The sequence below is a fragment of the Canis lupus genome, chromosome 30 (assembly GCF_003254725.2).
Source record: "Canis lupus dingo isolate Sandy chromosome 30, ASM325472v2, whole genome shotgun sequence".
NCBI classification, from domain to species: domain Eukaryota; kingdom Metazoa; phylum Chordata; class Mammalia; order Carnivora; family Canidae; genus Canis; species Canis lupus.
This window is the reverse complement of record NC_064272.1, coordinates 32,085,287-32,106,955: the sequence shown is the minus strand read 5'-3', so window position 1 is coordinate 32,106,955 and position 21,669 is coordinate 32,085,287. Positions and strand designations below refer to the sequence as shown.

Genomic DNA, 21,669 nt, shown 5'->3' with positions numbered 1-21,669 from the left:
AGATGACAGGTGTCTTCTCAAAAATCTTAAGATGTTGGGCACACTGGCAAATTCTCAGGTCAGTTGTGATGTGGTTAGATTAAACTAGCCTGGCAAGTTACATAGAATATGGCAAGCCTTCTAACATTTTTTAATAGCCTATTTCCAGATTTCATGGTGTCAAGCCATCACATCAACAGGTAGTTAAAATCAGAGACTCACCTAGAGTTTGATCAGTTTTGAGTTAATGTACTAACATTTTAAGAATAAATTTTCTAATTTGAGCCTAATGTTCCTTTGGCCCGGCCCACGATTTCTGTTCCTACACCCTGGGATTCACATTAATCCCCACAACTGTCTTAGACTGTTCCACATTTGTCCTCAGCGTTGGGATCAAAGGTTGTTTGTAATTCCAGTGGCTTCATGTCAGGCACAAAAGCATTTTGCCTTGACAGATCCCAAATTGGTTTTTGATTCTCAATTGTTCACTGCCTTAAAATTGCATTTTTAGGAGACAGATGCAGATTCCACAGAACCTATCTCGACTGAGGAGGAAACCTGGTTTGTCTGAAAAAAGAGAAAAAAAAAAAAACAACCCACAATAAAACTGCACCTTCACCTTTAAGGATCTCCACAGAAATTCATCTACAAACCAAAAATGTATCTGTCCAAAATGTAACCAATGGTAGATTTTGAGAAATTAGTTTAGTTTTAGTATTTTGAAGGTCCTCGGTGTTTGTATCTGTAATTTGCTGCTCTAATAGACTGTAGTGGGGGTGGAACAGGTGGGGAGAAGACAGTCACATCTTGTCAGAGAGAGAAAGGTGGGAACTCGATGGACAGGTGCTCCAGGTCAGCCAGAGACAGCCCAGCTTCAGATATAAGTGAATCATAATTACACACTGGAATTGTACATGTTTACACAATGTTTATTAAAGATACTCACTTAAAAATGTGGCCACTCTTGAAGGAGTGATTGGTATTTTGACATTATGTATATTTTTGATTTCACAATGCACACAGAACTGTACATTGTGAAATCACAATCTTCGGGTGTTAGGTGGGACAGGGCTGGTAATAAGGCTGTGAATTTAGGAAGGCTTGCAGATGCACGTCATCAGAAAAAAAGCCTCTGCCCCTCCTCAGCTGGAGATCAGAAAGCCCTCCTTTACTTATCCCACTCCACATCAAGTCCCGAGCAGAGAGAGTGAAAGATGATTCAATTTCCACACTGGGTCACCTCATGCTCTGGGTTGCCAGATGTGACAAATTACATGTGTGGGCATTTTGGTGTGAAGTTCTGTCCACTGGGCCTGGGCTGACAGTAGCAGCTCATTTAACTTGTCTCAGAAGGACCCAGGACAAGGGGCAAAAGGCTGGAATTTTTGCCACTTAAACACCCTCCTGACCTATAAACCCTTAAATCAAGGGAGAACCAGCTGTTAGCCAAGTGAACATCACAACCAGATGGCTTATAAAAAAACACAAATATAAATGAAAAGGTCTAAAGGAATCTGTCTGTAGATAATTGAGACTTGAGATTATAAAGATTTTTCCTATTTGGTTTTTCCTCCTAAACATGTTGTAGAAGTTCTTCGGTATTGAGGTAAAAGACAAGAGAAAAAAAACTTGTCATTAATAGCATAACTGACCCTTCATTTAGTCTACAATTTTTCTGTCACTTAAAGATCTATATTCACTTAGAGATTTTCTAAACCTATGGCAAAGATTTTGGGGTTTTATTAAATTCCTTGAAAAGAGGTAGAGAACTGGAACGTGGATTAATCTTTGAAACCCTATTTATAGTTGCTTTTTTCTCTGAAGCTAAAACACAACACGTTTTTTTTCTTTTTATTTTAGGTCACTTGTTGGTCATACATTATAGGTCACAGCATTGTTTAGGGGTGTCCATATGAATAGTACACACACACATGTTCACACACACACTTGGACACTCACACTAACATCTACATCTACCTCCGTTTTCCATGGCATAGGCGGAACAGCAAAAACATGCCTGTCTCATACCAAAGGGACCGCATTTACAAAAGCAAAACCCGTTATTGTCCTCTCTGGAGCCTCCCAATGCATTTCCATTGCTTTTCCATAAAACACTGCTGCAAATAATCAAGCATGACCATTGACATCCACAAGATTGAGTTTTAGGAACCATTAAATGAGCTCACCCTCGTGGGAAGCCTCCTGCTCAGGCTGGTCTAAAGGTAATTATTCAGCAATTCCTACCTGTGGTTTTACCTTGTCCCTATATAGTGTTTGAATTTCATAGGCTGGTAAGGTCAATTTTTTTTTTTTCCTCAGGAAAAGTCCAGCTACACATGTTTGATCCAGGACTTAAATTATAATGTTCCTACACGCACTTTACCGGGTTCTATCTGCAGAAGTGCTGATTAAAAGCGATCTTAGATTAAAGGTAGATCCTAAACTATATTAAACAAAAACGAGAGGGGAAAAATCTTGGGGCGAATAATCACCCTTCACGGATTCAGAAATGAAAAGAAATACTCTTCCTCTTTTCACAGGTAAGGGGTTAACACTGAGAGATCTGGACTACATGCATACACTGTTCAAGGGCAAGAACATGGCAGGTCCGTGTCCTGAAAAATCAACAAGCCATAACACTATCAAAGCAGACTCTGAGAACTCACTGAAATCCAAAGACCACATCATCACACTGTAGGTCCTCCTGATGTTCACTCGACTGTTAGTTAAAATAATTACTGCCATTTGCCACCTGCACTGCGAGCTATGGATAAGGGGACAAACAGAACTTCCAGGGGCTGCATAGTGCAGGAGTGCTGGTGGTATTTGCTTACATATTTTTATAAGCAAATTCAAAGGCTATGTGAGCTGTGACTCAAAGGCTGAAAATTATATGTGAAACTGTGCTTTACCTGGTTCCAAACAATAAACCCGAGAGAAGAGAATTTAAAGCTGGGTGAAGAAGATAGCGCATCAGTTTAAAATTAGTCAATATGAGAGGAACAAAGAGAGGGAGACAGGGAGGGAAGAAGGGGGAGGAAGTGAAAAAAAAATAGAACTACATACTGTGAAATGAACAAGTTCAGTTAGAATGTTCATCAGGATTTGGAAAATCATAATGCCATCTGCTACTCTGGACCTCAGAACATCAGGGATCTCGTGGGTCCAGACGCTTCCATTTCCAGGAGGAAGGAAGGAACTTATACTCCCTGGAACGCTGCCTCCGTTCTGGAATGGAGGCAACACCCCAGCCGACCAGTTTGGAATCTCTTTTGAGAACATTTGCACTGTTCGCATATGCGTTTTTCCCTGGTTTAGGGAAAATGAACGGCAGGCAAAATGATTAGAGCAGCTCGGCAGTGAGGCGGAGCAGTGCCCCAGCCCGAGCTGCGGGGTAACTGACCCTGGCATCCAAGTTGGGCTCAGGGTGTGTAGGTCCCATCATGGTGGATTAAATGAGCATTGTCCTACGGCTGGGTAAGACTTCACAATAGAGCAACACATGTTAAATGACAGCAGCCAAAATTGGCCCCACCAGGCAACTGCCCATTCACAGAACGCTATTCATAGGCCTCCACCACCAAGAAATTAATTCATTAATAATACATCAGGCTTCATGGACAATTCAAAGAAAACAACACAAAGCTACTTGTCCAATGACTGCCTAAAGATGCAGATTTTTTCCTGGTTAAAAAAATAAACAAAACCCAAATCTAATTCACTTACTGAAATCTAAATCACAGGGATACTTATGCTAATATTTTGGTTAGTAAAAAAGAAGAAATGGAGAAGATTTACTCACTGAATTCACTCAATGCCACTAAGAAATAATAAAAACACAGACTTTTCTTCAGCATCAGCTAATAGAATCTGAATTTATATAACTGTGTATTTAAAAATTATTTTTTTCCCACTTAAATGACTTTGTATATCCTTCAGACTCTCAGGAAAAATCCTGCTTTTAACTTGTTTCTTCTGTTACATTTTTTAAACTCACTTTCCTTCTCCTCCCTCCCGACAACTCATAAATATGAATTAAATATAATTATAAATGAACAGAACATTAACTTTTGGATTACTGCTGTGTTTTGGTAGAATGTTAATGTCATTTCTAAAGAAACAGTTATTACCAACAGAAAAAGTAATTACTAAAGGAATCATGGCCTTAATGCTAACCTATTTTCAATCTTCAAACCAGCCAAACTGCATTAATTTAAATATACTGGACTTTTCAAAGGAGGTATTAGATTTCTAAAGGTTGGCTTACATAAAAGAGGAGTATCAGTTTTCAGGGTCCCAATTATATATTCCCAACACTATGGGACACCGGTCTAGTTAACGATATCACTGGAGGGCAAGACTATTGTGTATCCATTTGTATTAACTTACCAAGTTTCTAATGCCTCCATCATTAACTCATACAAGTTACAAGCATCATGGAATTGTGTATCAACACCCATGTATTTGAGTCGATAGAGTGCTAGCCACTGCGGTTAGAAGCTCGGGCCAGTACAGGTCATCGGAGAGCTCAGGCCAGCGAGTCCTGTCTCACTATAAACTGCCTGCAGTTTTGTGTCATGAAAGGAACAGGCCAGCCTTTGGATACTGGGAGCAGGAGAGATGGGCATGTTCCTTTTAGTTTTTACTAATTTCAGGAGCCAGAATTATGGCAAAGTCCCCAGGCAAAAAAAAAAAAAAAAAAAAAAAGGGATATTATTTCTTCTGGGGTTGGTTAATACTACTTTTTTGAATTCCAGAGCAGTTTTCCTTAGGCAATCATTCCACCTCCCCACCCACCCTCTGCCCCCAGAGAGCACCTGCTATGTTCAGAGTCCAGTAGTTTCTCAGTTAGTTTCTCAGTGACCTGCCTGGGAATGAGTGATTCCCCAAGAATGGATTTTTTAAGACAACAAAAGGTTTAAGAGCCAAACTTTTTATATATATAAATCTTTCTAAAAGCAGCCAACCTCCTTCCTGCCAATTTAAACAGATATGCAGAATAGAATTCAATTTTTTCTTAAAGACCCGGAGTCATTCTCATAGACAACAAAACTGAACTGTGCTGCAATAGATCTATGCCCTTGGGGCATGGCTACAGTGCTTTCTACGTTGTTTTCTTTTGTAGCTTTTAAAATAATCTCTCCTTCTGATGCCAGAATGTTCAGCTGTCACTTTTTGCTCCCATCAAGGTCAGTTATAAGGTAGTAAGTGGAAAGAGCCATACCCTTTGACTGTCACTCAGTTTCCTCATCTGTAAAATGGAATGTTATGGGAAAGCAACATGATTCCTTAGGGTAACATCTGTAAGCCATAGAAGTTAAGCCTAGATTTCTGAATTTTGATAAAGGACCATATAAATTAGCTAGGTACCTTCTCATCATATACTCTACTTTTTGGATTTGTTTTTCTGAAGTCTTGAAAACACAAGTAGTAAGTTCTTATAATTATGCACACATTTCATCAACAAGTATTTGTAAATGACTACTCCACATTAGATGCAGCAGTACAGAGACAGAAATGAAAAGCCTAGGAACTTAAGAGTCTAGTTGATAAATTACATATAATTGGGTCTGGAACAGGAATTAATAACACAGTTTTGAATGAGGTATGCAGAACTGTCTTATGAACAGAATGCTAATCATCTTTTTCCCGCGAACATGCCTGTCTCTCTGTGAGACCCATGTCAGTGAGGGCCTGACTGCCCAAGCCAAGTGCTTCATCCCTGACCCCACCTCTCTACTTTCCCCTATATCTCCAATTACTCACCAAAGTCCGTTTATTTTATCTCCTGACTACTCTTCAAACATACACAGGCTAATTAAAGCCCTCATAATCTGTGATCAGACCTATAGCTTCCTAATTGTCCTTCCCAAACATCTTCCACAACTCTGTCAGTGATTTTTCTGAAACACAAATCTGGTTCTGTTGATCCCATTTAAAACTTTCAGTGCCCTGCTCCTGAAAATGCCTTCAGGCACGGTGTGTAAAGATCCTCTGAAATGTGGCCCTTGTCTCATCTCTTAGTATTTTGGTAAGCGCTGCAGCCACACTGAACTCTGTAGGGGCTTCTGGTATCTCTGAGAAACCTCATAAACTGCTGATGGGAATGTAACATTGTGCAGTTGCTCTGAAATACAGTTTGGAAGTTCATAAAAAAATTAAACAGAATTTTCATACCAACCAGCAATTCCACTCCTACGGGTGTGTGTGTGTGTGTGTATCCACATAAAAACTTACACATAATGTTCATCATTATTCATAAGAGCCAGAAGCAGAAACAGCCCAATGTTCATCAACTGATAAACAGAATGTAGTGTTTCCATACAATGGTACATTACTTGGCCATAAATAGGAATGAAATACTGAAGAATGGCTACAACATGGAAGTACCCTGAAATCATTATGTTAAATCAAAGAAACCAAACATACAAAAACCAGGTATTATATGGTCCAATTTATATGAAATATCCACAATAGGGAAATCCATAGGGATAGAAAGTAGATTAATTAGTGGCTGCCAGGGATTGGAAAGGACGGAGGAATTATGAGTGACTGCTAACAGGTACTGGGTTTCTTTTTGAGTAATGGAAATGTTCTGGAACTGAGTTGTATACTTTTAAAGGGTGAATTTTATGTTATGTAAATTATAATTTTAATAAAAACTTTTTCAAAGAAAAAAAGACAGAAATGAGTTTCTCTATGATGGCCTCTGTTCTTAGCTGCTGTTATGGGACACAGGCCCTTCTCTGCTAGATAGAATGGACCTCAGAAGAAAAGACAAACTTAGACCACATTCTGTTTTGTGTAGGACAAGCTTTGCCAGAAAAATCTGTATTTAATTTACTCCAAGGAGCATTTACTGAGCTCCTTCTTGAGTCATTATCTCTACCAGGTGTTGGGATAAATAAATCCCTGTGCTGGATGACTTCATGATCTACTGGCAGAAAAACTCATGAACTTAATTTGATTTTGTGTAATAAAAACCGTGATAAAGTTTTTGTAACCAATGCTATGCTGAATGCTGCCTAGCATTGGGCAGGAGCATGGTACGATGGAAGAGGTGGGAAGGTAACAGGGACAGCTTCAAAGAGGAGATGACTTTTGAGCTGGACTTTGGATGATGCTTAGATGGACGAAATGAATAGCAGGAGGAGGTCATTCCCAGCAGGGGGAGGGGTGTCACCACAGGTGTGAGAGCATGGGGCAACTCTGAAGGTCACTGGCTGAGCCAAAGTGAGGCTGAAAAAAATATGGGTGAGAGTCTCAAATGCTGTGCTAAGAAGTTTAGATATTACCTTATAGACAGATATTGCCTTATAGATATTACCTTGAGATCTGTATTTTTAAAAAGATAATTCCATGGAGGTGGAGTGATAAAGAGAAACAAGGTAGAGCAAAAAAGCTTTTCAAAAAGCATTTTTAATAATGTGCTTTCAAAGCAGGCTCTTCCCTCCTTTCTTCCCCCTTTCCCCATTCTCAATCTTTTTATTTTATTTTATTTTATTTTATTTTATTTTATTTTATTTTATTTTATTTTATTATTTTTTAATTTTTTAAAATCTTTTTAAAATTTTAAAAAGATCTTATTTACTTATTTATTTGAGAGAGAGAGAGCGCGCGCACACGCACACACAGGGAGAAGGAGCCCGATGTGGGGCTTGATCCCAGGACCCTAAGATTATGACCGGAACCAAAGGCTGACGCTTAAGTGACTGAGCCACCCAGGCACCCCCCCCCCATTTTCAATCTTTTCATCCCCTTCTTCATGTGTCACCCTCTGCTAGAACAGAGATATTATTAGGTGCCTCTTGGTTTGCCCAGTACATGTCCAAGTGTCTAGGTAGCTGCGTGATTAACCTCCACCCTCTTCTGACAAGTAGGCGGCAGCATTAAACGCTATTTTCTTCCAGCACTGGACATATTTGCTGGCATTTCTAGAAAGTATTAGAGGAGCCTCATCTAAGTGAAGGGTTCTTGTGAATTCAGGTGTTTAGTGGGGTGGATGACTCCCTATTTATAAGGACTCTTTTTTTTTTTTTTTTTTTTTTTTTTTAATATTTTTTTTTTTTTTATTTATTTATGACAGTCACAGAGGGAGAGAGAGAGAGGCAGAGACACAGGCAGAGGGAGAAGCAGGCTCCATGCACCGGGAGCCTGACGTGGGATTCGATCCCGGGTCTCCAGGATCGCGCCCTGGGCCAAAGGCAGGCGCCAAACCGCTGCGCTACCCAGGGATCCCTTTTTTTTTTTTTTTTTTTTTAAGTAGGCTCCAAGCCCAGAGTGGAGCCCAATGTGGGTCCCTAACTCATGACTGAAATTAAGACTTCAGCTGCGATCAAGAGCTGGATGCTTAACTGAGCCATCCAGGCACTCCTCATAAAGACTCTTTTTAATGCTCCTGTAATGATATGCATATGCCAGTCTAGCAGCCAAGTAAACAGTACAGGCTCTTTTTAATCTTCATTAAAATTTATGGTTAAACAGAGTCATAAGTACTCACTGAAGGCACAGACTTCTTATAAATGGAGATTTGCAATGATAGGCTATCTATTATTATTATTATTATTATTATTATTATTGGCAAGAGTCTGTTCCTATCTTCAGCTTTACTTTTACTCATCATGGATGACCCCCGGCGGGGCCTCTTGGCAGCACCTCCTCCACCCCCACCCCCACTTCCTCCAGTTCTTGCCTATCACTCCGCTGGTCACTTTGTTTCCATCTTCCTTCCCCATCCCCACTGTGGCCTTCTTCTCAAGCCCCCTTTCCTAGCCACAGACCTTACAGGAAAAGACATTACCTCCCCAACGTCCTACAATGGGCACAAAGGTCTCTCTTTTAGAGCTATGGTTGGCCACCACTCTGTCTATTGACCCGGAGCCCTGGCATTGTTGTAGTGATTCCACTTTCTTGATGGTGTCCTCTGACACACAAACATTTTGCATTTTGATGAAGTACAACTTTTTTTCCTTGCTTATGCTCTTGGGTGTCATAGCTCAGAAACTGTGACCTAAATCATGGTCATGAAAATTTACATCTATGTTTCCTTACAGGAGTTTCATAGTTTTAGCTCTTACATTTAGGCTTCTGACTTTTTTGAATTAATTTTTATGTATGATGTGATCAGTAGGGGTCCAAATTCATGCTTTTGTATGTGGATATCCAACTGTCTTAACATCATTTGTTGAAAAAGTGATTCTTTCATCATTGAATGGTCTTGGCATCCTTGCTGGAAAATAATTGAGCATGGATATATGGGTTTCTCTCTGGACTCTCAATTCTATTCCATATGTCTGTCCTTATGGCAGCACCATACTACCTTGATTATGTAATTTTGTAGTTTTGAAGTCAGGAAGTATGAATTCTCCACTCTCTTTTTCTTCTGAGATTGTTTTGGCCCTTCTAAGTTCTGTGCGTTTCCCTATGCATTTTGGGATCAGCTCATCCATTTCTGCAAGAGCTCACTGGGATTTTGACAGAGACTGCACTGAATCTGTACATCAATTTGGGGAGTACTGCCATCTTAACAATATTAAGTCTTCCATTCCCTGAACACGGGATGTCTGTCCATTTATTTAGGTCTTGAATTTCTTTCAATAATATTTTGTAGTTTTCTGCTTTTGTCACATTTCTTCCTAAGTCATTCTTTTTGATTCTTTTGATAACTTGAATTGTTTTAATTTCATTTTGGACTAAGAGTGCCTGGGTGGCTCACTTGGTTGAGCATCCGACCCTTGGTTTTGTCTCAGGTCATGATTTCATGGGTCATGAGATCAAGCCCTGCATTGGGTTCCATGCTCAGAAGGCAGTCTGCTTGAAGATTCTCTCCTCCTGCCCCTCTTCCTACTTACATGCACGCATGCACACACATGCTCTCTCTGTCAAATAAATAAATCTAAAAAAAAAAATTGATTTTTGTGTGTTATTCTTGTGTCCTACAACCCTGCTGAACTCATCTATCAACAGTTCTGTGTTTTTCTAGTGTCTTCTATATATAATATCATGTCATCTATAAATAGTTTTACTTCTTCCTCTTCAACCTGGATGCTTTTTCTTTTTCTTGACTAATTTCCCTGTGTAGAATCTCTAGTACAAAGTCAAATAGAAGTGGTGAGAGTAAATAAGCATCCTTGTCTTTTCCTGATCTTAGATAGAGGGGGCAGCTTTTAGTCTCTTACCATAAAGTATGATGTTAGCTGTGGGGATTTAGTAGATGTTTATCAGGTTGTTGAAGTTCCTTTCTCTTGCAACTTTGTTGAGTGGCTTCTTTTTTTAATCAAGAAAGGGTGGTAGATTTTTGTTAAATGCTTCTTCTGTGTCTACTGAGGTGATCATGGGATTTTTGTTTTTTATTCTACTAATATGGTGTATTATATTGACTGATTTTCACTGGGCCAACTTTGCATTTCTGGGATAAATCCCACCTGGTATATATGTGTAATTTTATATGCTGCTTGATTCAGTTTGTGGGTATTTTCTTGAGCATTTTTTGCATCTATATTGATAAGAGAAATTAGTCTATAGTTTTTTTGTGAGGTCTGTTTGGCTTTGGTATCAGGATACTACTGGCTCCATAGAAGAAGTTAGGAAGTATTTCTTTCTCTTCTATTTTTTGGAAGAGTTTGAGAAGGATTTGTATTAAATCTTCTTTAAACATTTGGTAGAATTCACCAGTGAAACTAAATGGTCCTGAGCTTTCTTTTGTGGGAAGATTTAAAAAATTTTTTATTTACTTGTTTTAAGTCTATTCAGGTTCCGTATTTCTTGAGTCTGTATTGGTAGTTTGTGGTTTCCTAGGAATTTGTCCATTTCACCCAGGTTATCCAATTTGCCAGCATATGACTGTTCATGTCATTTCCTGATAATCCTTTTTAATTCTGTAAGGTTGGCAGTAAGGAGCCTGCTTTCATTCCTAATTTCAGACATTTGAGTCTTCTTTCTTTCTCTTTTTGGTCAGTCTAGATAAAGATTTGTCAATTTTGCTGATCTTTTCAAAGAACCAATTTCTGGTTTCATTGATTTCCTTTGTTGTTCTTCTGTTCTCTATTTTATTTCCATTCTAAATTTTATTATTACCTTCCTTCTGCTTGCTTGAGTATAGTTTGCTGTTCTTTTTCTAGTTTCTTCTAGTAGAAGGTTAGGTTATTTCTTCCTTTTTAATGCAGGCACTTACAGCTAAAAATTTCCCTCTGAACATTGTTTTTGCTGCATCCTATGAGTTCTGGTATGTTGGGTTTCCATTTTTGCTCATCTCAAAGTATTTTCTAATTTCCCTTGGGATTTATTTGTTGTCTCATAGCATTTATACATATGTGTGTGTGTGTGTGTGTGTATTTTACACAGCTATATTTGTGACTTTTCCTTCTGTTTTCTACCCCATGGTCCCCCTGGCTCCCTGACCAGCTATCCATTTGGTATTCATACTCTGTCTATGCTACTGTCCTCTATCAAAGCTTTCTTTGCATTCATCTTCTTCAGAAAGTCTTCTTGGAGTAAGCAGAAGAGATAAACTCTCCAGTAGACCCACTCAGATGTTCTACATGGAGTGCTATGCTATGACATTCCTAAGACCAAATCTTTTTTCCTTTCTGTTCATGGCAGGAAAGAACAATCAGTGCATCTCAGAATTATTCAACTAGCACCTTCAACAATCAAGTCTATTGTTTGTCTACACACCTGGCCCAGTTATAGCCCACTACTGACCACTAAAAGTTTGTGCTTCTTTATCAGAATATAAATTTTAGAACTTAACAAATCTTGTAGTTCTTTCAAAATTTTTTGTGTATAGTTGATACACAATGTTACATTAGTTTCATATGTACATCACAGTGATTTGACAACTCTATGTTATGCTATGCTCACCTCAAGTGTAGCTAATCATCTATCACCATACAATGCAATCACAGTACCACTGAATATATTCTCTATGCCATAGCTTTCATCCCCATGACTTACTCATTCCATAACTAGAGGTCTGTACCTCTCACTGCTTTTCACCCATTTTGCACCCCCCCAACCCTGTACCCTCTGGCAACCACCAGTTTGTTCTATCAATGAGCCTGTTTCTGCTTTTATTTATTTGTTTTGTTCTTTTTTTACAGTCTACATATAAGTGAAATCATATAGTATTTGTCTCTCACTGCATGACATTTCACTTAGCGTGATACCCACTAGGTTCATCCGTGTTGTCACAAATGGCAAGATCTTATTCTTTTTTAATGGTGGAGTAACATTTCCCTGTGTGTGTAAACATGCATCTCCTTTACCTACTCATCTATCAATGGACACTTGAGTTCTTTCATATCTTGACTATAATAAATAATGCTGTAATGAGCACAGGGGTGCACATATCTTTTCAAATTAGTGTCTTCTTTGGGTAAATATGCAGTAGTAAAATTACTGGATCATATGGTATTTCTATTTAAAAATTTTTGAAGAACCTCCATACTGTTTTCCACAGTGGCTACACCAATTTACGTTCCCACCAAGAGTACATGAAGGTTCCCTTTTCTCTATATCCTGACCAATACTTGTTAATTCTTGTCTTCTTGATGCTAGCCATTCTGACAGGTGTAAGGTGATAGCTGGTTGTGGTTTTGATTTGCATTTCCCTGATGATTAGGGATGCTGAACATCTTTTCATGTGTCTGTTGGCCTTGTAGTTCTAAGAAATCAACACTTTCATGTAGAGGATATTACTGATCAGGTATAAGCACGACTTAAAAAGAATTCACTTTTTACTAGTAAAGTGAATAAATAGAAGTCTAAATCAGGGGTTTGCTGTCTTGCTGAGCACCTACAAATGTTAGATAGGAATTTATTTTTAGGCATATGATTGAAATATATATATGCTGAGAGTAATAATTCATTTTTCTGGTTGTCATATTTTAGACAATCTGAATATTCTGAAACACATCTGTGAACTTAAAAATGACTCACAAGAAGGATTCAAACCCTTCTGCTTGACATTAACTTTTTTCCTTTCCTGATCTGAGAAGCTCCTAGTCATCCTTTAAGACCTAGCTTAAATGCCACCTATCCTGAAGGATCTTTCCTAATCACCCCCAGACAAACCCTCCTGTCCCTGGGTTGGATAGATGCCCTCTACACCAAGCCATACTATTCATTTCTGTGAATATGAATTCCATATGTTTTCTAAGGCTGTGAATGACTTAGGGGTAGGCTCAAGGGTGAGGTTCTCACTTCCATCTTTGCAATTCCTAGCACCTTAATCCACTGATGGCCTCTACTAGTTGACTCCAGCCAGCCTGGGATTTGGTGACTCAGAAATCACTGGTGTATCCCCACCTGCCACAATACCCTTGTGGTCAATCCTTTGTTGCCAGCCATGCTGGGACCCTAGGTGTTTGGGAGAGTGTTAGATGGCTATGTAGCTTCCTGAGTCCTAAAACACTGTAGTGGCTCAGGATGTGGGACTGTGCTCCTGCCTTTCTACTTTGACTTACACACCTAGGCTGCAGTCGGCCTAGGTGCCTTGAGTGGAAGCCTAAATTCTCTCTAGGCTTGTAGCCTGTCCTCACTGTGCCTTGCTCAACTTGGGCTATCAAATAGCTGGAACTTTTGATAACTATCTGCTCAATGAATGCAAACAAGCCTACCCATCTTACTTCATTAAAGAGAGGTACAAGTCTCTATCTTCCTTCTCAGATGAGCTTTGACCTTACACATACCACTTGGATTTCTTTTTCTTTTCTTTTCTTTTTTCTTTTTACCACTTGGATTTCTGATTTCATTTGGTACCTGCTAGTTTTGCTAGGGTCACTATTAGGAGAGCAAAGACCGAACACAGATGGTTAGATCAGTGCGGCAGCAGGGCATCACTGTCAAGAATGAAATAACCAAAGAAACCAGAGATGATCACAAGAGAGAACACAGGAAAGCACCAAGCAGAGCAGCACAGCCAGGGCAGCCCAGGTGGCTCGGCGGTTTAGTGCCGCCTTCAGCCCAGGGCGGGATCCTGGAGACCCTGGATGGAGTCCCATGTCAGGCTCCCTGCATGGAGCCTCCTTCTCCTTCTGCCTGTGCCTCTACCTTTCTCTTTCTCTGTGTGTGTCTCTCATGAATAAATAAATAAAATCTTTAAAAAAAAAAAAAAAAAGAGCAGCACAGCCATGTAAGGGCAATTTAGCCTGGGGACAAATGGCTTTGTACACCTCAAGAGGCCCAAGCATATCATTGAGTGCCAAGGCCAAATACAGACAAAAGGGTTGGTAAAATTCAGTGAAAGAATAAGGTAAGTCCACAGTTTTATTGCCCTAGAGGGCATCAATACATCAAAGTTTAGTTTGGTATCATGTTCAAAACAAGGACCTGAGTCATCAAGGAAAGGTTAAATGATACTCATTATACACTGTCAACAGGCTACCAAGAGCAGATGCATTTTAGAAACACTTCTTTCCAAAAATGAAAATTTCTCATTGATGTCAAGAGCTTAAAGTGGTAAATCTCAGTTATCTAGACAACAGGAGCTATCTTATTCCCCAAAGATATCAGATGGCTAAGGCATCATGGCATACATAGAAACTCATCACGTAATAACTAATCGAGTACTTCATATCACAGGTATTCAGGGCTTGGAGAGGGCCTGATTATGTAACAGTTTTAAAATAAGAAGTTCTTTTGAGAGAAGCAAGTCGAGGCATTGATGGTATTAAGATATCACTCATATCCTGAGTTAGCCAGCTCTAAGCCAGATGAACTCTGCATACCAAAATTAAACTGGATTGTCCTGATTTCTGATTGGAGCTTGATTCTCTCGTTACCTTGACTATCCTTTCAGTTCCTGATCTGTAGTCCAAATTTCATATTCGTGATTGTTACTTATGTTTAACTTTTGGTGTCTTCTGTTTGGACATCTGGTAGCTCTGTTCCACAATTCCACTTCCTGACTCCCACACTGGCTCTGACATTCACCTCTGGCCACTTTAGGGCTGGCTCCTGCCCACCTGGTCTTGTTTTATTGTTTTTTCATTGTTTACTAGGCCATGCCAGGAGGTCAAGAGGCATCCACATAATAATGAAGTATGTAATACTGGGCTTTACTTAGCCATTTTATCTATGACTCTGAATATACCCATCCTGTTTGAACTAAGCTCCCTTACGGTGGCACTTTTTTTTTTTTTTTTTTAAAGATTTTATATATTTATTCATGAGAGAGAGAGAGAGAGAGAGAGAGAGAGAGAGGCAGAGACACAGGCAGAGGGAGAGCAGGTTCCACGCAGGGAGCCCAACATGGGACTCGATCCCAGGTCTCCAGGATCACACCCCGGGCTGCATGCAGGCAGCGCTCTACCGCTGTGCCACCAGGGCTGCCCACAGGTGGTACTTTTTGATCTGACTTTTCTCTATCGGAAACTGTATATACCATCATTGGATACACATTTCAAAACGGGGTGTATCTCATACCCAAGGAGTAACATGGCCCAAATCCTAGCTGGTTATATTCATGCAGGAAGAGAAGCCCTGAAAGTCAGGTACAAATGAATATAGAGGGCTCACAGCCCTCTGGGATCTAAAAGGGCAGATTTTGCCCTGAAAGACATTACAGAAGAGGTTCTCAAATCTGAATGTCAGAGAGTTACCTGGGAAACTGGTAAAATGTAGATTCCTGGGTTCCATCCCTTGAGAGTTTAATTCAGTGATCTGGGTCCAAGAATCTAATGCAGTTAGTCCTGAGACCACCCTTTGATAAACACTGTACCACGGCAATGAGAAATCCGACAAATATGGGACAAGCACAGTAATTAACACCTCCCCCAGCCCCTGCCATCCTTTCTTTCTTAAAAGCCATGATGCCCTTTGCATAAGGCAAGTCATCTGGCCAATTCTTTCCTAATACTCATCGCTGAACAGAGCTCAGTTTTAAGATCAATTTATGTTTGTTTTACTAAATACAATGTGAATTTCCCATGTTTCCATAAAGAAGATATTTTACTATATCTTTTGAATAAGTGGGAAGAAATGTCTAAGTCATATTTTTCTCTCAACTGAGGAAGAAATGCTATAAAGAAAAACAAACTGTTGAAGTTAAACGCTATTGTCCTCCCCACCTCAGAACAACATCTCCTTAGGATAATTTAAAAAATCTCAGGATTTTGCCCAAATCAAGAAAGTAAAATATTTTAAATTTAACAGCAATCACTACTACATTAAATAAGGAACGAAAACATCTATTGGATTGAGAAAAACCTTCAAATTAGCTCTCCAGCAAAATATATACTGCTGGTGAGTAGTATCTGTACCTGAATGTTCTGATGCTCAGGAGCCTGGCAGACCAAGAACAGGAGAGTCCAGAAAACCTGGCAGGCTGTGCATTTGACTGAGTAAGCCAAGTTTCCCTGGGCATGGCCCTAAGCAACCCTGGAGGGGGACCTCAGGAAAATCAGCTTAATTGGGAGGATTCTGATGGGGATAGGATGCTTTTGGAATCTAAGATGACAGAAGATATTGATGAGCTATTAGATCCAGGGGGCCTGTCTGATATTTGAGATAATGGGACCTCCATTTGTTTCAGGACGATGCCTTCATTTTTGCACTAACATGGTTTATGGCTTGCAGGGGATATATGGACTGACGGATGCAACCATTAAGGATGTTAGAGCCCCACTCTTACTATTATTGTGATATGTGTGCACGTTTGTTTTTTTCCTAGGAGGATCTTTATATTTTCTCCCAAATCTCATAACTGGTTATACAGATGTTTAATTGAGAGGAATAATTATGAATTACGATTTGTTTTTTTCTTTCAAACTTTCCTATCTGAATCATTTATCGCCTTCATTACAAGTGTTTTAAATATTGTAAAATTAAAGTTTAAAAAATAAACATTGCTGGTAGGCAAGCCCAAGCCCAGAAAAAGTGTTTTTTAAAAAAACATTAATGTTTCTTGATTGAGAGCTTTGTGCAGTATAAGCCTTTAAAACGGACTTTACATTCAGAATAAGAAGTAGAAAAAGTAGATTGAGAAAGAAATGCAGGTAGATTAATTCCATGAAGGCAAAAGGACAATGGAACTCAATGGATAAGGATGATCAGAGGTAGGATGATTAAAAATGTGAGGATTCTAGTTTAAGGCACAAGAAGTTAGGGATGTATTCTGGGGGAAAATGGCTAATTAGGAAACTAAAGCTGAACCGTTGACCTAGAGCTTTGGAACATTTTTATCACCCTGCTATGCTTTGGGTAAATAAAGCAAGGAAGACAAATTTTATCCAGCTTATGTCTGCTGTTCAACTCTGACCCCTGTCTACTGGAATGACTTTAAATATCTGCTATGGAAAAAAAAATGATACCACTTTAATTTCCGGCTCCATCCCCATCTGGCTAGGGAGACGATGAATTAATATTATCCTGTTTTGTCTTTAGGGCTTCCGATACCCCTGAGGACCAGCCTGTGGGACAGTCTGTTTGGGCAGGGATTCTGGGCCAGAATCAGAAGAGTGGGATTCAGGACAAGGCCAGTCCACGTAACACAGCTCAGAGCCATACAACACAACTTGCTCCGAGGATGTTGGGCATTGTGCTTCATTAGGAAACAAAATATAAGCTTTCCACACCATTAGGAATGACTTTAGGAGTGAAAGCACATAAGACGATGCCTCACCTCATCAACAATGCACTGCAGAAGCTGGAGAGGCTGCAATGGGAAAGAAGAAAGGAAAAAGTATTAGCCTCTATGCAATATCTTTACAGTGGAGTGGAAAGAAAAAATCATTAATGCAATAAAATATAGCAAGATTAATCAACAACAGCAAACTCTTATAAAAACATTGATGCTCAGGATGTTCTATTATTTCTAATGGTACCTAATCTAATACAGGCAGTTAAAGGTTTGCATTTTCTTCAAAATGCAATTTGCTAAGTTTAAAACAAGGCATTCAAGCATGCAAAGGAAGCAGCCATCAGGAAAAAGAAAAGTGAATTTTTTTCTGAACTCATAAAGCTTACCATTAAAGATCCCTGGTTTTTCTGAATCTGAAAAAAGGCAATATGTAATTAGCATGTCATAATCAAAATGACTCACTTGGACACATTATGATCACTGAGAGAAAATTATTGCATTGCTGGTGGCAATTTGTGGGCATGTGTTAACACAATTTACATAATGAAAATACACAAATGTTAATAGCTCGCTTCTCATTTATAGGCGAAAGTCAGCAGAATGTTAATTTCACACAACACTTTTTAGTACCCTCCAGGTTGTATTAGAATAGGGAGAAAAACCATAATCCATTTCAAAAGGCTGTTTACGATTCAGATATAAATAATGTTTTATATTGCTAGATTGTGAACACTGGGCTTAATGTTGCAATCATTGCTAATGTTATGAAGCTCACTCTTTTTAAATTAAAAACCGATTTATTTAAAATTGAAATTAAATCATAGTCAGAAATTAGAATTTTGGATTCCTGCCAGTGTCTGCTCACAATCCCCTATTTTGTGAAGAAAACTTTAATTATGTGGTTGAAGTATTTGTCTTTAACTCCAGAGTGGGGTGAAAACTCCACCTTTTCCAAAGTTCTTTCAGCCTGTTTCCTGGGAAGCAATGCTCCCTGGGAAACTCAAATTCATGCAAGTTTTACAGTGTTTTTCAGGGAATAAAAAGTAGAGACAAGTGAATGCCTACTTCTAATCAACATTGTGAAGGCAGGCCGCTCACGCATCTAACGTGGATACGCCATATTTCTTAGAAAGTTACTAAAATGTGACAAAAATTCATAATGAACACAGCCAGTAACTGAAGTACTAAACACTTCTTCAAACTCCCACCCCTACACAAGTGACTGCAGTTACTACAAACTCAATGAAAATGGAGTCCCAGGCACTACATTTCCCAAGAAGGAAAATTTCAGAAACCAAATATCATACTGACGGGTCAGATGTTTGCTGAGATAACTGAGCTCCAATCAGCTAGTAAAATATAGGGAATATATAATAGGACAGTTGATCAATCAGCAATGCAGGGGTTAGGGATGCCAGACTCTGTGCAGTTGAAAATCCATGTATAACTTTTGACTCCCCAGATATTAATAGCCTACTGTTGACCAGAAGTGTTACCGATAACATAGTCAACACATATTTTACACAGTATATGTATTACATGTTGTATTCTTTTTTTTTTAAAGATTTTATTTATTTATTCATCAGAGAGAGACAGAGAGAGACAGAGACAGAGAAAGAGAGGCAGAGACACAAGCAGAGGGAGAAGCAGGCTCCATGCTGGGAGCCCGACATGGGACTCGATCCCGGGGCTCCAGGATCACACCCTGGGCTGAAGGCGGCACTAAACTGCTGAGCCACCAGGGCTGCCCCTACATGTAGTATTCTTATAATAAAGTAATCTAGAGAAAAGGGACTGTTATTAAGAAAATCCTAAGGAAGAGAAAATACATTTACAGTATTGTACTGTATTTATCTTTAAGAAAACTTGCATATAAGTAGCCCCATGCAGTTCAAACCCATGTTGTTCAAGAGTCCAATGTATTTTTTAAATTAACAAAATTTTGATGGTGTCCTAAAAGTTCTTCCACGGGACACCTGGGTGGCTCAGTTGGTTGGGCATCTGGCTTTGGCTCAGGTCATGGTCTGGGATTCAGCTCCCCCTTGGTTTCCTCTCAGCAGGGAGCCTGCTTCTCTGTCACCCTCTGCCCCTCCCCCTGCCTGTGCTCTCTCCTTCTCACATAAATAAATAAAATCTTCAAAAAAAATAAATGAAATAAAAAGTTTTTCCATGTATATTTGTTCTGCACAACCACCCTTAGGTTGGCAGGGAGGATCATTTCTTTTTTTTTTTTAACATTTTATTTATTTATTTATTTATTTATTTATTTATTTATTTATTTATTTATGAGAGAGAGGAGCAGGGGGGGAGGGAGAGGGGGAAGGAGAGACATCAAGCAGACCCCTCGTTGAGCAAGGAACCCTAAATGCAGGGCTCAAGCTCAATCTCACTGCCCTGAGATCATGACCGGAGCCAAAACCAAGAGTTGGGTCACTTAATGGACTGAACCACCCAGGCACCCCAGGGATGATCATTTGTAGCCTCTTGATCGAAGACTGGCTTCCCAGAAGACAGGGCAGGCCCAAGGCCATGGGAACAGTGATGCCGGGGTTTCTCCCATGATCCTTTCTTTCCACCATCTGTATTATATCTGTCTACAGTCACAGCATTATTTAAAAACAACTGGATTTTGTATATATTTATACTTGGTGTGGTAAAGTTGATAAATTATCAATTTTTGGCGGGTTCCTCTGAACTAGACTACAAGCTTCTCAAGGGCAGAATATATGTTTTCGCATTTCTTTTGCATCCATATGGCTTATCGGCAGACCCTTCACGTAATGCTTGAAAGCACTTTCCCATGTTTTACCCCAACTGCACATGGCACCCACTCATCCCTGCTCTCCCTAGTCACCATTCTCCAAAACCTCTGCCCAATGTTGACTGGCTGTCAAGTCGCCTTGGATGGTTCCCACTTAATGCTTTGCTGAATTACTGCTCCTTCCTCTAGTCAGGGAGTATTTCTGGATAATGCTGTGATGGGTAAAGATTTACTTTAAAAAGGAAGACGGGTTACCTGCTACCCTGGAGTGGATAAGGATTTTAATAAGCCATACACCTTCCAAAAGTCTTGAAAGGCCCAGGTAACTTCTCCTATGGTAGGAGACACCTTTGGCATTTGCTTTTATTTTTTTCTAAGTACACATGGATACTCTTCCCCCATCCTCCATTCTTAGTAAGATATATCTGCTTCAACAGGAGAGTTACTTGTAATGAACTAAGAATCAGAAATCCAGTTTTGGCAAAGAGAATGTTTTTCACAAATTTCCGATAGTCAGGGGGATTACAACATTCTCTGAGGGAAAACATGCAGCAAACATTCTAAGTGAGATGTTTCAAAATAAATTCAGGAATAAATTGTACAACATTGTTCCCAGCAACATATAAGTGGTGTGAAATGAGTTCAGGGGAGAACATTTTCTCATGAACCGAGCTCTTAAGAGTTCTCCACTTTGCCCTACTCTGTGCGTTAAAGAAACCATGGTTTAAGACAACTTAAAATTTTACTATTTTAATGCTTTCTCTTTACTATGAGAAAGAAACAGCAATATCAAAGTCTTTTTTTACGATCTTATAACTAGACCGATTTTCCCAGGTTTTTAAAGAGAGATGTTGTTACCAGGTTTTATTACACGGCTTTGATAGCTACATATTATATGAAATCATCTTCATAAATTTTGTATTAAGGTAGCAGTGCTACTACCTGAAATTGATTCAAAATGCTTAAGATACTCAATTACTTTTTAACACTGTTACACAACGCGGTGACTTATATCTTCTATTTCACAAGAACTTGATGATGCAATATCATTGTAATTGATTCATTTTCTCAATTAAATAAAGCTACTGTGCTTTTCTTTATATGAATGCCACATAGACCATAGAGTTAGATATATCCTTTCCTTTCTCTGTCTCAGATATATTGCCTTCAAGGATGTATTTTGTTCCTCTGTTTAATTTCACCAGAAAATTTAATGCCACAGTCATATTTTTCAAATTCTGAACTGCCATGGACTCGACTGTATTTATATTAGGCATATTTTTCACCGCTAAACTCTTTGTTGTTTACCTTTTTCAAAGATCGCATTACTGTACTGGAGCAGCAAGCA

The 21,669-nt window shown here is 39.2% G+C and overlaps 1 protein-coding gene across 8 annotated transcripts in view; it reads right to left on the bottom strand.

Annotated features, from left to right (window-relative positions):
* Positions 1-21,669, bottom strand: part of MAP2K5 (mitogen-activated protein kinase kinase 5) — a 257,106-nt gene that overhangs the window by 46,588 nt on the left and 188,849 nt on the right. For 6 of the 8 annotated variants that reach the window (XM_025472372.3, XM_025472374.3, XM_025472375.3 and 3 more), the window contains 2 exons: positions 17,947-17,973; positions 17,603-17,635 (listed from right to left, as the gene is read on the bottom strand). In XM_025472372.3, coding sequence (XP_025328157.1) covers positions 17,603-17,635; positions 17,947-17,973 — 60 coding nt within the window. The remainder of the gene's footprint in view (positions 1-17,602; positions 17,636-17,946; positions 17,974-21,669) is intronic. The other 2 variants (XM_025472373.3, XM_025472376.3) reach the window with 1 other exon arrangement.